This window comes from Sorex fumeus, unplaced genomic scaffold (assembly GCF_029834395.1).
Source record: "Sorex fumeus unplaced genomic scaffold, SorFum_2.1 ptg000265l, whole genome shotgun sequence".
In the NCBI taxonomy this organism is placed as follows: Eukaryota; Metazoa; Chordata; class Mammalia; order Eulipotyphla; family Soricidae; genus Sorex; species Sorex fumeus.
The window spans coordinates 27,462,379-27,477,646 of NW_026606322.1; the positions used below are offsets into that span (position 1 = coordinate 27,462,379).

Here is a 15,268-nt window from a genome sequence, read left to right on the forward strand (position 1 = left end):
TTCCCTTTTGCCCCGAGAAACATGGCTTGCTTTCAAGCTACCCATTTGTTACTAGAGATATTTGCTCTGCTGCCATGCATGGGACACTGATCACTTCACTAAAAATGTCTCTCCTTCACTTGGACTTATTAAAGACACTCAAAAACAGATGCAGGGGCTGGAACGATGGTACAGCAAGGAGGGTACTAGCCTTTGCATGTGGCTGACCCGGGTTTGATTCCAAGCAACCCACATGGTCTGCTGAGCACCATCAGGAGTGATTCTTGAGTACAGAGCCAGAAGTAAGCCCTGAGAATCTCCCGGTGTGGCCCAGAACTACAAAACTGATGAATTATGTGATGGGACATTACATGAAATATCAGGGAGTATCCCCTGGAACAAAGTGTGAAGGTATCTTTTAACATAAGCAATATTTTATAAGAATGTAATTCTGTTGGAGGATACTAGCTATAAGAACCGAACAAAACTTTAATTTACGGGGGTATGGTGCTGCCAGCAGGTCAATCTGTACCTGTGAGGCGAGTGCATCAGCAGCCTGATGGCGTCTATAGACTTCCAGATACCCCAGAATTGCTGCTGTGCCTTTCTTTGGCCAGACCCCAAAAACTTGGGGCAAAGTTTACCAAGAAAGTAAACGGCCAAGAGGGCTGGAGCAACAGCACAGCGGGTAGGGCGTTTGCCTTGCATGTGGCCCACCCGGGTTCAATTCCCAGCATCCCATATGGTCCCCCGAGCACCACCAGTAGTAATTCCTGAGTGCATGAACCAGGAGTAACTCCTGTGCATTGCCGGTGTGATCCAAAAAAAGCAAAAAAAAAAAGAAAGAAAGAAAGAAAGTAAACAGCCAAGAGTTAGGTATGTGCGAGCCACAAACCACCTCTTGCTCAGCTATATAATTGGAGGCATGGCCTCTCTGGTCCCTGGTCGAACTGCTTAATGGCCATGATCCCAGAGACTCAGAGACAAATCTCGGAACCCAAGGGCTTTTGGCAGAAATGTGTCCGGTACATGCAGTAGTTTACCGGCGCTGGGCCACCCAAGGTGGGAATAGGTTTCGTGCCTTGGCCTGTTCCCCCTAGCAGCCCAGTGGCTGCCATCTGCCAGAGGCCACTGGACAGTCAGGTTTGGACCCGCAGTGACGAGACACCTGGGGCCTCATGGGATGGGGGTGGAGCCAGCCCTTTCCTTCCCACCCCACTGAGACCCTGAGTCGCCACCCACAAATGGTCTCTCTGGATCCTGCTTGAACTGCTTAACGGCCATGATCCCAGAAACTCAGAAACAAATCTCGAAACCCAGCGGCTTTTGGCAGAAATGTGCCCGGACCACACAGTAGGTTACTGTTGCCGGGCCATGCCAGGGGGGAAAGGGTGCTGTCCCTCCACCTGCTCCCTCTAGGCAGCTCGGTGGCTGCCATCCTCCAGAGGTCATTGGACAGTCGGGTTTGGGCCCTCAGTGATGAGGCACGCAGGGGATGGAGACACGCAGGGGATGGGGGTGGAGCCGGTCCTTTCCTCCCCACCCTAACGAGACCCCGGAGTCACCGCCCATGAACGGCCTCTCTGGCTTCTGATCAAGCTGCTTAACGGCCATGGTCCAAGAGACTCCGGAACAAATCTCGGAACCCAGCAGGTTTGGGCAGAAATCCCTCCAGATTTAATTGTTAAAATTTTGGAATTCCAAAATCACGCAGCCACTACTTCGGCCTCATGACATCATATGTTATTCATAACCAGCAACAGAAAACAAATTGTCTATGGTTGCCTTTTTGGGAGATCTGAGTATTGGGGTAAAATCCCAAATAATAATGGTGGGTCTGGTGTCAAAATATTGAATGTAATCAAAGTAGAGAGAGAATAATGTGGAAATCATCTGCCCCACAGGTAGGGGGAGGGCTTTGGATGGGGTTTTTGGTGGTGGAAAATGGGCACTGGTGAAGGGACGGGTGGCCTGAAAGCTTTGTAGCTGTTCTCACAGTGATTCAATAAATAAAATTATAAAAATTTTTAAAAAACCCTTTAATTTACTGGTGACTGATTCCTAATTTGGCCATTTAATTTTTGTGTTTCTGAGGTGCTGGCTGGGGGTTGGGGGTCACTCCTCTAGTACCTGGAAGAGTGACTTGTGTTAAGATAGAGAAAAATCACATTCCCCACAATATGTTCTCATGGGAGGCAAAAACAAATGCGCCTTGAGTGATTACTCGAAACTCATGAACTCACGGTAAATAAAAACCAGCATTTGGGACACACTTCTTATATTTCTGATTGTCAGAGCAATGTTAGTATTAAACTGATCCCACAGGAAAGTGATTTAGGCATCTGCATAAAGAAGTTCTGGGGGGTGGTCTTAACCCTTTACACCCATTTTAAAACCAAGTTTAGAGCGGGAGAAAAAGTACAGTGGGTAGGGCGCATGCCAGCTTTCATCCCTGGCATCCCACACGGTGCTCCGAACCCACCAGGAGTGATTCCTGAGCACAGAGCTAGGAGTAAGCCCCAAGCACCGTCACATGTGGCCCCAAAAATAAATGAACTAAACACCAAGTTTAGGAGAGTCCAGGGTTTAAGACACACACCTTGAATTGTGACCGGCCCCGATTCAATCCCCAGCACCCGTGTGGGGCCCCAAGCACCTCTGGACACAGCACACAAGATCTGCCATGGTGGCCTGGGTAATCTTCAGCATGCAGAGTCCCAAAAGCACTGCCCCTCACCTCAGATGGAATGGGTGCACCCCCTCCACCCAACCTAGATGAAACCCTGGTGGCCATGAACTTCCAGAAGAAAAACCCAGGTATGCCAGTTCAGGGACTAAGACTCCAGACTGTCCCTTCCTGTCTCCCAGCCCAGTTGGGGTCCTGGCTGTCACACCCACGATCTGCCTTCGGGCGCCATCTCAGCACATCAACAGCCTTGATCCAGAGACTCCCAAATGAATCTCAAAATGGATTAGCTCCCTACAGAGATGTCTCTGGACCCCAACCATTTAAGATTTTAGAATTACAGAAGCGCGACCTCTCATGATATTCATAATAAGCAACACATAATAAGTTATCTAACACCTGCCCCTGGCAGGCAGGCCTGAATGGTGGTGGCAAAATTCGAAATAATGGCGGTGGGAAGGTGTAATGGTGGTGGGATTGGTGTTGAAATATTGAATTTAATCAATTAATGTGAACAACCTTATGAAAATAATATTTAAAAAAAAAAAGCACCAGCCACTCAGGGAGGCCCCACACAGTCCATCAGCCTTTTATTTTTTCACTCAGAGGGTAATAATCCTAACCAAGTGGCCGTGAAACAGAGGGAAAGCTCTCACAGAAAGCCGGTCAATGGCAATGGCAATGGGGCAGGAGGTAGGTGGACATGAGCAGGAGAAAAAACAAAAAACAAAAAACAAAAAACAAAACAAAACTAACAAACCTGAAAGCTACGTGAAGTTTTCACAACATACAGGGATCCAAACTGAGGTGCACCCACTAAAGGGGCGGCTGAGCAGATGCTCTGCAACCAGAGGCCCAGGCTCGATCCTCAGCGTCCCGAGCTGAGACGCCCCAGCAGGGAAACACGAAAATTAAGTAAGACAATCAAATCAAGGCACATGGTATTCCACTTATCACTGAATTACCACAAAAACGTATTCGGATTGTGACGTATTAAAAGCAGGAAGGACTCTGCAGCCATAACACTGTAGAGATACACAAACGAATCTTAGAACCGCGTGGCTCTTGGCAGAAATGCCTCTGGACTTTGCATTAGGCCACTTTCGCCGGGCCACTCCAGATGGGAGCAGGTGCCATTCCTCCACCTGTTCCCCAGGAATCCCGGCAGCCGCCATCTTCCAGAACTCATTGGAAAACCCAGGTACAGGGCAAAAGTAAAGAAAAAAGCCAGGCCTCATGGGATAGGGGAGGAGCCGGCCATTCTCCCCTACGCTGACGGGACCCTGAGATGACACCCACGAACAGACCCCCAGATACTTATTAAGCTTCTTAACAGTCATGATCCCAGAGACACACAAACGAATCTCAGAACCGAGCAGCTCTTGGCAGAAAGTTCTCCAGACCCTAATTATTAAAATTTTAGAATTCCAAGACATCATATGTTATTCATAACCAGCAATATAAAACAAATTTTCTAACATTGCCTTTTCAGCAGATCTGAGTGTTGCGGGAAAATTCCAAATAATAATGACGGGACTGGTGTCGAAATATCGAATGTAATCAAAGGAAAGAGAGAGACAGAGAGAGAGAGAGAGAGAGAGAGAGAGAGAGAGAGCAGGGGTTTGGTTGGGATGGGGGATATACTGGGGTATTTGGTGGTGGAAAATGTGCACTGGTGAAGGGATAGATGTTTGATCATTGTATGACCGAGATTCAAACATGAATCTGTAGCTGTTCTCAGTTTGTTTTCTACTGCAAGTGATTCAAAGCCTGGCAAGCTACCTGTGACGTATCCGATATGCCAAAAACAGTAACAGGTCTCACAATGGAGACGTTACTAGTACCTGAGGTATCGAGCAAATCGATGAACACCGGGAAGACAATACTACAATAATTGTAACTTATTTACAATAAATAAATTAAAAGAAAAAAAAACCACTAAAAGTGGCTGATACCAATGTTTAAAAACGTACCCAGAGGCCAGAGAAGTAGTAGAATGGGCATGGCACTTGCCTTACACGCAGCCAACCCGGGCTCAGTCCCCAGCAACCCAGATGGCCTCCCGAGCCTGACCGGGAGTGATCTGAGTACAGAGCCAGTAGTGGGTGTGGCCCAAGTTACCCCCCAAATAATTAAAAATAAATAAAAACATGTTTAAGTTTTCTACAAAGATTTCTACAAAGAGCAGGAGGAGCCGTTTTCAGGAACAAGCTTGCCACTGGGGGTTGGGGGGGATAAGTCAGGGAAGGGAACAATAGGACAGTCGGGGAGGGAAAGTGCCTGCCCAGAGGCAGGCTGGGGGGGGGGGGGGGCGCCAGGGGCAGGAGGGAAACTGGGGACATCAGTGGAGGGTCATGGACACTGGTGAAGAGACGGCTGCTGCAACACTGCACATCTAAAACTCAATCACAGATATCTTTATAACATCACTCAATCATAAATACCTTTATAACTTCATAAACCAATGCAAGATAAAAATAATTTTAAAGAGAATGAGCTCTAAATCTAAAATTATTTCTAAATACGTGTAAATAGCGTATCAAAATTCAGCCAAGTAGGAAGTCCACGCCAAGTAGCACAAATTGGCAGTGATTCCATGACAAATGCTTAGAGGAGTGTGTGCGTGTCTGAGAGAGAGAGAGAGAGAGAGAGAGAGAGAGAGAGAGAGAGAGAGAGATGACAGAGACAGAGAGTGACAGAGACAGAGTAAGAGAGAATGACAGAGGGAGAGAAAGAGACAGTGTGACAGAGAGAGTGACAGAGTGACAGAGAGAGAGAGAGAGAGAGAGAGAAGAAACAGGGGCACAGACGAGCTTGGGGAGCCCGAGCTGTGGAACCGGAAGACCTCAGTAAGAATCTTCTCCAATGGGAGATGTTCTGAGGGTGCACAGGCTTTGCACAAAGGAGGCCCCCCCTCACACACACACCCAACACAGCATGGACCTCTGAGCACCACCCCTATGGCAGGAGTCCCCCCTGTATAAAAAGGAAACCATTCCTAGAGAAAAATGGACGTCATGTTGTTAGGAAATGAGTTCTCCCCTTGACCCTAGTCTCAGTGACAAAGCATAGCTCTTTACTTTGAGTGCACGGCATTCATTCCCCCATGCCTGCCAGGCCCCTGTGGGGAGACAGGAGCCTCAGCCCTGAGAGGAGGGTCAGAGGCGAAGAAGGACCACAGAGACACCCGAAAGCAGAGCTTCTCAACTTCCCTGAAACTCCAAATGGGCCACAGTGGGGAAAACACCATTCTAAAGGCATAGGGCCCTGGGGCCAGAAAGATAGTAGATTATGGGCAGTGACCCACCCACCTACCCACCCCCAACCGGCTCTCAACCTCAGATCTGACCTCAAGGAGGTCAGAGATAACGGCACTTCTTAGCCCCGTCCCCCCCCCCCCCCCCCACCTTCACAGAGCTGACAGCCCAGGAGAAACAGGACAATTAGAGGGGAAAATTGAGAAGGAGCCCACTAAGCCCAGTGAGTGAAAACAATCACCCAGAAGGCCCAGTTCACATCTAAAAGCTCAGTGAATCCTGAGGCCAGGACTTCAGCAAGAGCACCCCGGGATATGTGATGGAATAAGCAATATTAAGTAACGACAACAGCACAGTGGGGAGGCTGGCTGCTTTCTGTGTCTGCTAAGGGGTGAGGCGGGAAACTGGGGACAGTGGTGTAGGGAAGAGCACATTGGTGGTGGGACTGGAATACTGAATTCCAATTGCATTGTGAACAATTTTGTAAATCGTGGTGTTTGAATAAAGTTAAAAAAAATTTAATGAGGAAAAAGAAAAACTAAGTGTCTGTAAAAGAAAAATAAAAACACCACTTGGCTCTAACAATATTTTCCCTAAGAGCATTTTCTTGGAATTTTACAAATGAGAAAACTTTTATTACCCTTAAAACAAAACCACACCAGCACAAAGCTCTGAAAACCAAGCTGTCCAGACGATCTGGCCGAGAATCTCAATTCACTGAAAAATCTCAAGTATGCAACTATGCTTCCGAGCTTTTCTGTTTCAAGAAACTGGAATTTTACTTTTTCCTAATGTCAAAAGTGAAGTCAGCCAGAATCAAGTTTAAAGGACTCTGAGCTGAAAATAAAAGAAAACTGACTAGCTGGGGAAGGGAAAGTGGAAAAAAGAAAAAAAAATCAGTTCTTTGAAGAACACAATGGATAAAAATTCTAAAATCTATTTAAACCTAATGCGTTTGGTGATATGGTGTTAGGCAAAAACCCATCTGCATTCTGGCCTAATTTTAAGATGAGAGTTTATCATTTTTTAAGATGATAAAGCTGTTAGTCAAAAGGACCAATTCTGAAAAAGCTGTAATCCAGCTACTTTTTGGTTCTCCGAGTGCTCTGTTGTTTTCAGAATTTTCCTGAGGATCTATGACACCACCCCTACGCTTCTGCCCTGTGACCAAGCCATCTCTACTGGACAATAACAACATTTAAAACCACGGGGCTGTAAATTATAGACCAACGTCCAAGCAGAATCTTAAAAAGGCTAGAAGTGGCAGAAAACGTGTGGATTTCAGAAAGAAGACAATTCATTCCTTTCCAGGAAGACACACCAGAAGGAGACGTGCTGCTGCAATTCAGCTCAGAGGACACAGAAACGGGCTGGTGTGAATGTGCAGTCGGGACTAAAGACGTGAGCATGGGGCTGGAGCGATATCACAGCTGGTAGGGCGTTTGCCTTGCATACGGCTGACCCAGGATCGATTCCCAGCATCCCATATGGTCCCCCAGCACCGCCAGGAATAATTCCCCTGTGCATCACCGGGTGTGACACAAAAAGATAAAAAAAAAGGGATGTGAGTGTGTGGAATACCTGGGTCAGAGATGTTCACTCCTAATCGTGGAAAGGAGCAAGGTGCTCGGTAGAGCAGATCATGTTCCCCCAGAAGGGAAGAGGCTTCACTGGTGGTGGTTTTAAACTACCCTCATCCATTTCTCTGCCCTGGATTAAATATCAAGGGGAAAAATCAAAGGGCAGAGCCCGCCAGAGACCACGCCCAGGAAGAGGAGGTACCTTCAGCTGGTTGTTGAAAATATCGATCTCCTGGAGTTTGGATCTTGTTTCCTTCTCCACGTCGTCCAGCTGGTCTCGGAGCTGCTGCCTGATGAGCTCCTTGGCTTCTAGTGCTCTTTTGAGTGTGAGGAGGGAATCCCCTGTTTAGGGAGCGAGAGAGGAAGAGCAAGGGAAGAAGTTGACACCGAGGCAGAATGGTGGCACGGAAGACTCATTTCATAGAACATTTTTGGATTAAATGTGAAAAAAGGTCATCGGTGAGAGCGACAGCACAGCAGGGAGGGCGCCTGCTTTGCACTGGATCAACCCAGGTTTGATCCCCAGCATCCCATGATTCCCTGAGCACCGCCAGGAGTAATTCTTGAGTGCAGAGCCAGAAGTAACTCCTGAGATCGCCGGATATGGCCCCAAAACCAAAGGGGAAAAAAAAAGAAAAGGACAACTTTAAAAGGAAAACACTGGGGGCTGGAGACAGCTCAGTGGCGAGCATGAGATCCTGAGTTTGGTCCCCGGTGGCACTGTATGCTCCTTTAGAGCGAGCCTAGTGGCTCTGCTGAGGTGTTCCCGGCACCACAAGTGACTTCTGGTGACACCGGCACCATGTGTGCCTAAGCACTGCAGGGGCAACCTCTGGTGAGCACCAAAACACCAAAGATGCGCATGTGAGCACTGAAGGAAATTGGAGCAACCCTTCAGCAAACACCTGAGCAAGCATGACTGAGGGAGTGCTACCCAGCCAGCAGCACAGTTAGGGGTCCACACCCTGCCTCCTGCAAGCAACACAGCGCCCCCCCACCTCTATGACCCCAGAGGGAAGGACGCCAACACCTACGGTGCAGACTGTTCTGCTGGACTTGCTTCAACTGGTCGTTGAGTATCTGCTTTTCCGGAATGAGTCTCCCGAGCATCTGCTGGGACTCCTAGGAGAGAAGGGGGGCGGGGGACAGTGAGGGGAGCAGTGAGGGAGTATAGCAGGAAGGGTGCTTGCCTTGCAACAGAGTCAATTTGGGTTCCATCCCCGGCACCCCACAGGGTCCCCTGAGCAACTTTAGGAGGAAGGAGGAAGCCCTGAGCACTGCCAGGTGTGGCCCCCAAATAAAAATACATGAACAATGAAATGAAAGGGAGGAGGAGTGGAGAGTCATTGCTTCCTGCCTTCTCATCTCCTCCTCAACCCTCCAGAGCTGCTGCTGCTGCTGCTGCTTCTTTTTTTTTTACGTTTTGGGTCACAACTGGTGATGTGCAGGGGTTCCTCCTGGCTCTGCACTCAGGAATTACTCCTGGCGATGCTCGGCGGACCATATGAGATGCTGGGAATCGAACCCAGGTCGGCTGCTTGCAAGGCAAACACCTTACCCACTGTGCTATCAATCTAGCCCACCTCCAGAGCTTCTTAAGCTATGGGTTGTAACCCCCTATAGGGAGGGAGGGTCACAACGGGGAATCACCAAAAAAATCTGTCAACAGTTTTTGAATGCCCCATGACCAAAGATGAGATAGTTCAGTGGGAGAGGCAGCTTGCACGCAGCTGACCCGGGTTCAATACCTGGCAACAGAGAGGATCCCCTGAGCACCCCTGGGAGTGATCCCTGAGCACAGAAGCAGGAGCAAGCCCTAAGCACCCACTGCCAGGGGTGGCCCCCAGAGCCAAACAAAAAAACATTTTTAATGTGAAATCCCGTGATGTGTTTCTTGGGCAACATGGGATCGATCGTCAGGAAGAGTCTTGAAGTCCGGCTCGAGAGAGGAGCCACATCTCATGCTTGGGGCACTTCTAGTGCTCCCACGAGAGAACCAATTGCCAGATCCATTTGTTCCCCTGGAAGAACGTGAAGACGGAGCTGGCTTGGTGCTGTCCATTTTTGTCCATCCGTGAGCCTGACACAAGTGCCGTCAGCACAGCTCAGCCAGGAGAACCAAGTGCTGCATCCCTCGGAGGCCAGGGACTGATGTCTGTGGGGGGGCGAGGCTTTGAAAGGGACTAAGTGACTCAGACTACTCAGTGGGACTATTCTGTTCTGCACCTTGATGGCCCCGGGGCCAAGGTGACAGTTACCGTATACCTGAATTAGGAAACAAAAATCAAAATGGTTTTTATTTTGTGTCTTTGAGGGGAGGAGGGTGGTGAGCAGTGTTCAGGAGACCCCACTGGCGATTCATGGTCAGCTGGGCCTGCAGATCAATGCAAGGGTTTTAAGATGTGATGTGCTCATATAATACGGTGCGGGGGGCGGTGGGGGGGAGGGGGTGTCCCCAGGCCATCCTGCTCAGGGAACCACGTGATGGTGGAAATGGAGCCCAGATGAGGCACATGCCCTCACTGCTGTATTACCTCCCAGTCCCCAAATTACTATCTTGTAATCTTTAGTTTTGTGGTCACAACCCAGAGTGCTCAGGGTTGACTCCTGGCTCTGTGCTCAGCAATCACTCTTGGCTATGCTCCGGGGAACCTATCGGGTACAGGGGATCAAACTCAGGTCTGCCAAGGGCAAGGCAAATACCTGACCTGTTATACTCACATTTCTGTGGCCCTCCCAGACACACTTTTCTTTTTTTAATTGGCTCTTTGGATCACACCTGGCAATGCTCAGGGGTTACTCCTGGCTCTGCACTCAGGGGACCTTATGGGATGCCGGGGATTGAAGCTGGGTCGGCTGTGTGCAACGCCAATGCCCTACTCGCGATACTATCACTCCAGCCCCCAAACACATTTTTCAACCCTGAGAATTGTCATGGAAGTCATTTCCACCACTCAGCATAGTTACAATTTTAAACAGCCATGACTCTTTTTCAGTCGATGTTAAGAAGAAAATCACGCCGTTGAAGGGACTAGGGCTTTTACCTGGGGAACTTGTCAGGCACTATATTTGCTGACGTTCAGTGGAAATTACCTGGTCTGGTTTCTGCTTTCAGTAAGATGATAGTCTGCCAGTATATTAAGTATATTAAGGAATATTTCTTCAGTTTTCATTTTTACCTTATATTAATTTATCTTGATTTGAAAAACAAAGAGTCTCCAGGGAGCCCGAGTGATAGTACAGCAGGGAGGGTGCTTGCCTTGCAAATAGCTAACCCTGGTTTGTTTGATCCCCAGCATCCAATAAGGTCCCTCGAGCCTTGCCAGGAGATATCCTGGAGCACAGAGCCAGGTGTGGCCTCAAGACAAATAAAAAGATCTCCAGCTTGATCCCCGGCACCCCATATGGTCCTCTGGCACTACCAGGAGTGATCCCTGAACTTGGAATCAGTAGTAGCTGAGCATCAAACATCCAAACACCGCCCCTCCACCAAAAAAAAAAAAAAAAGCCCATAAACATCTGAGTTTATTAGGACAGGGCTTTTGACAGAACTGACAGGAAATCCAAGAAATCTACAGGAACATATTCCAAGCCGCAGTCTGGTGAAAGTGTTTATAGAACTGACACCAGACAAAGGACTTGTTATGAGCATACGCTCCCAAGGAGAGAAATGACCCCATCAAACCCACACAAAAGGTCTGTTCATGAAAGAACACACACACAGGAGAGGGCTGGGCCAGCACACAGACGGGATGAGGCATCCTTGGGGCTTCCGAGAAATCCAGATGCAAAGCTACGTGAAAGGCCGCCCCCACTCACAGGAAATACCCACATCCAAAAGGATGCCAACAGTACGTGCTGGCCAGAACAGCGGGGAGGGTGCTTGCCTTGCATGTGGCTAGCCTAGGTTCGATCCCCAAGTCCTGCCAGGAGTGATCCCTGAGCCCAGAGTCAGGAGTAAGCCCTGAGCACCGCCATGTGTGGTCCACAAACAAAAGAACCATCAGATCCACAAGGCCAGACAGAACAGCACCAGGCAAGACCCCTGCCCCCCACCTTCCTCCCGGGATCTCAAAAAACTGCTGGGGAGATTTCTCCCCCCAGAATATTTAAATGCCCCAAACTGAAATCCTGTTCATCAACCAACAGGCAAAAGGGAGAAATCATAGAAATATTAGTCACCCCGTGATATGGTAAACCTGAAAAACAGGAGGGAAAAACAGCGGTAAAACCCACAATATCCAGACACTTGCAAGTGTGAGGCCGGGAGCCCGCCCGGGATACCCCAACAGGGGGCAGGCTGCGGAGCATCCCCGCCCACACCTGTGAGCCGGGTTCACTGCAACGCCAAAGGGAAAGGACAGGAAATAAAACTGGAATATTTTTTAAAAGTCACAATGTTAAAAGCCTGATCATCTTTGGGGCAGAGAGACAGTCAGGGGTTCAGGCACTTGCCTTGGGTGCAGCTGACCCCAGTTCACACGGTCTCCTGGGCATCACCAGCTCCAGACCTGGAGGCCCCCACAACCACAAGTAGGTCTGAGCAGAGACGCATTCTTGGGTCCTTACGCTGAACCACCAAATTCTCACCTGGCTGAGAGAGATCTGGGCCTCCTGACACCCCTAAACACCGCCTACCCCACACCCCCCACCAACCCCTCACCGAAATCATCTCTCATAATGATTTGCAAAATGGTACCTCAATAACTTCGATGCCTTCACCCCAGAACACTTGAAAACAAAGCTGGGGATATTCTAACAGGCAGGTCATCAAATGAAAGAACCCCACTGAGTCGTCATCTATTCTCTATATGCGTATCTCTGTGCCCCCACCTGACACACACATCACAGCATTTCCTGATGGTGTTCATGCCGTGAGTGGAGTTCAGGTCTAGGGTGATCCAGCAGAGTGGTTGGTCTTCATGCTACCATGGGAAGCCCAGAGACTGACTGGCTGGTGGGCTCAGTTGCTGCTTCCGTACCTCTGGGACTTTGTCTGCCATAAATCCACATGGTATGGCTACAAGCTATTTCAAGTCTCTGCTCAATGCCTCCCTAAATCAACAAAGCTGCAGTGTCTTTGATGAAATCATAGGTTCCTTAGGTCCACGGCGGCCGTTCCTCCCTCTCCCATTCTCCGAAAAGCATCAAGTGGTGAACACACTTGATCGGAATTTTCTGTTTTGTTTTTGGGCCACACTCGGCGATGTTCAGGTGTTACTCCTGGCTCTGTGCTCAGGGATCACCCCTGGTAGGCCTCAGGGGGACCATATGGGGTGCCGGGGATTGAACTCATGTCGGCTGCGTGCAAGGCGAACACCCTTCCTGCTGTCCTATCACTCTGACTCACACTTGCCTGGTTTTGTCAGTATCTGTTTCCCCAGCAAACAAAGGTAAGCTCTGGTGGGACTGTGGAGGTAGGACAATGGGGAAGGTGCTAGCTTGCACGCAGCTGACCTGGGTTCAATCCCTGGCACCCCATAGGGTCAGGAATGATCCATGAGCACACTCAGTGATACCCCAAACAAACAAACAAACAAACAAAAAGTTAAGTTCCAGAAAGGAAGGGTTTCATCTCTAGCGGTCACTGACGGACACACAGTGCCCACAGGAGCGCCAGGCCAGGTACACCCCAGTCCTCAGCATGGGCGGGGCCGGCTAACCTGACAGCCCGCTTTCCAGGCCGGACCTCATCTGTCCTACTCATCCTGGTTTTCCAGCTCCCGGACATGGCAGACATACAACGTCTGTTGAGTGAATAAACGCCATCCATCAATGAGAGCAAAACCTGCCAGCCGGCTTGCTCCGAGGGACGGACACCCGCGCTGACCTGTAATTGCTGCTGGAGGTGGGTGATCTCGGCGATCCTCAGCTCCCGAGACTTGTTGGTGCTCTCGATGTCTTGCCTTTGGGTGGTCAGTCGACACCGGATGTCCTGGAGCTTCCCTTCGAGCTGGTGTTTCTTATCGTTCTTGGAACAGAAGAGAGAGAGAGAGAGAGGGGTGACAGCTCTGCCTGGCCGTGTCTCTGCGCCCGCCCAGGGCATCAGTGACCTCTACTCACAAGAGCCTCCAGTTCGAATTCCAGCGTCTTTTTCTTGGCTTTCAGCACAACGATGTCCTCCTGCTCTTTGTTCCTCTGAGTTAAGAGTTCTTGCCTTCGGTTCCGCTCCCACTCCAGCTGCCTTTGCCGTTCGAGCTCTCGCTTTGCTGCCTGGGGGACATACAGATCACTTAGTGCCTTGTCAGTTGGGGGCCCGGGACGCGGCTTGGTGGCAGAAGCACATCCTTCCCATGGAGGAAAACCTGGTCTCAATCCCTGACACCGACAATGAAATACAAATCTTTCCATGCTGATGCTCGCTATGAGGGTTTTCAATTAACGTAAGATCCAAGAAGTCTTCTTTAAGAGGGAAGGATTCGGGACTGAAGCAACAGTTCAGTGGTAAGGTACTTGCCTTGCACGTGGCTGGCCTGGGTTTGATCCATGGCACTCTGCCAAGAGTCATAAGTGAGTGCAGAGCCAGGAATAAGCCCAGAGCACCACTGGGTGTGGCCCCAAAACACACAAAAAAAACCCAAATTGTTAATTTGGCAGGAGAGAGAATAGAGGGGGGAGAGTGCTTGCCTTGCATGTAGCTTACTTTGGTTCAATCCTTAGCACCTCAGAGGATTCCCCAAGTCCTGACAAGAATGATCCCTGACTATAGAGCCAGGAGTAAGGCCTGACTCCACTGGGTGTGGGCCAGAAAACAAACCCCAAAAATTAAAAAACAAAACAAAACAAAACAAAAAAATTACCCAAAAAAACAGTATTAAACAAGAGGGGCTGGAGTGATAGGATAGCAGGTAGGGCATTTGCATTGCACGCAGCTGACCCAGGTTCGATCCCCAGCATCCCATAAGGTCCCCCAGCACTGCCAGGAGTAATTCCTGAGAGCAGAGACAGGATTGACCCCTGTGCATCGCCTGGTATGACCCCCCCCAAAAAACAAGTAATTAAATAAAAATTAATCAATATAAGAAACCATAATATTAAAAAAGCAATATATATATATAAAAGTACATACATACACACACACCACATACATACAGTAGTGCTATGGGGAGCAATATTTAGACAAGGCTCTTTTGTGGTTACTTGGAGAACAGACTGCTCCACGACAGAAATCTGATTCTTCATGCCTTCAAGAATGTAAATCCGGGCCTGAGAGACAGGCCAAAGGGCTGGGCGCAGCCTCTGCAAGCAGGATCCCCAGCACTACATGGTCCCCCAAGTAGTCAGGTGTGGCCCCCAAAACAACAACAACAACAAAAATCAAAGTGTTTTATAAAACTGCTTTCTTTTCACCTGACTCCTACAAGGAAAAAAAAATGTCTTGAGCCGGGCAGGAGCGATGGTACCGAGGGTTGGGCACTTGCCTTGCATACAACCGACCTGGGTTCGATCTCCAGCACCACAGAGGGACCCCTAAGCAGAGGATCAGGATTAAGACCTGAGCACTGCTGGCTGTGACCCCCAAAAAAGTAAATTCCTGAGCCTAGCAAAACTAAACCAAACACCCTATCCCGCAATTTTTTTTTCTGCCATCAAACAAATAATGAATTACTAATTCCACTACCAAATGAGAAAGTCTACTCCAAGTTTTAAGTTTGTGGTTCCTAGTTCCACAAACATTTGCTTCCTCATGACCACAGAAGGTTCTCCTTCTGGGCAAGGTCAGCATTTCTCACAGGAATTCTGATGACCTCAGGGTGACAGGCTCC

The 15,268-nt window shown here is 49.1% G+C and overlaps 1 protein-coding gene across 3 annotated transcripts in view; it reads right to left on the bottom strand.

Moving 5' to 3' along the window:
• Nucleotides 1-15,268, bottom strand: part of ITSN1 (intersectin 1) — a 208,017-nt gene that overhangs the window by 91,582 nt on the left and 101,167 nt on the right. For all 3 annotated transcript variants that reach the window (XM_056109218.1, XM_056109217.1, XM_056109219.1), the window contains exons 13-16: nucleotides 13,566-13,715; nucleotides 13,333-13,473; nucleotides 8,537-8,624; nucleotides 7,705-7,844 (exon numbers count right to left, since the gene is read on the bottom strand). In XM_056109218.1, coding sequence (XP_055965193.1) covers nucleotides 7,705-7,844; nucleotides 8,537-8,624; nucleotides 13,333-13,473; nucleotides 13,566-13,715 — 519 coding nt within the window. The remainder of the gene's footprint in view (nucleotides 1-7,704; nucleotides 7,845-8,536; nucleotides 8,625-13,332; nucleotides 13,474-13,565; nucleotides 13,716-15,268) is intronic.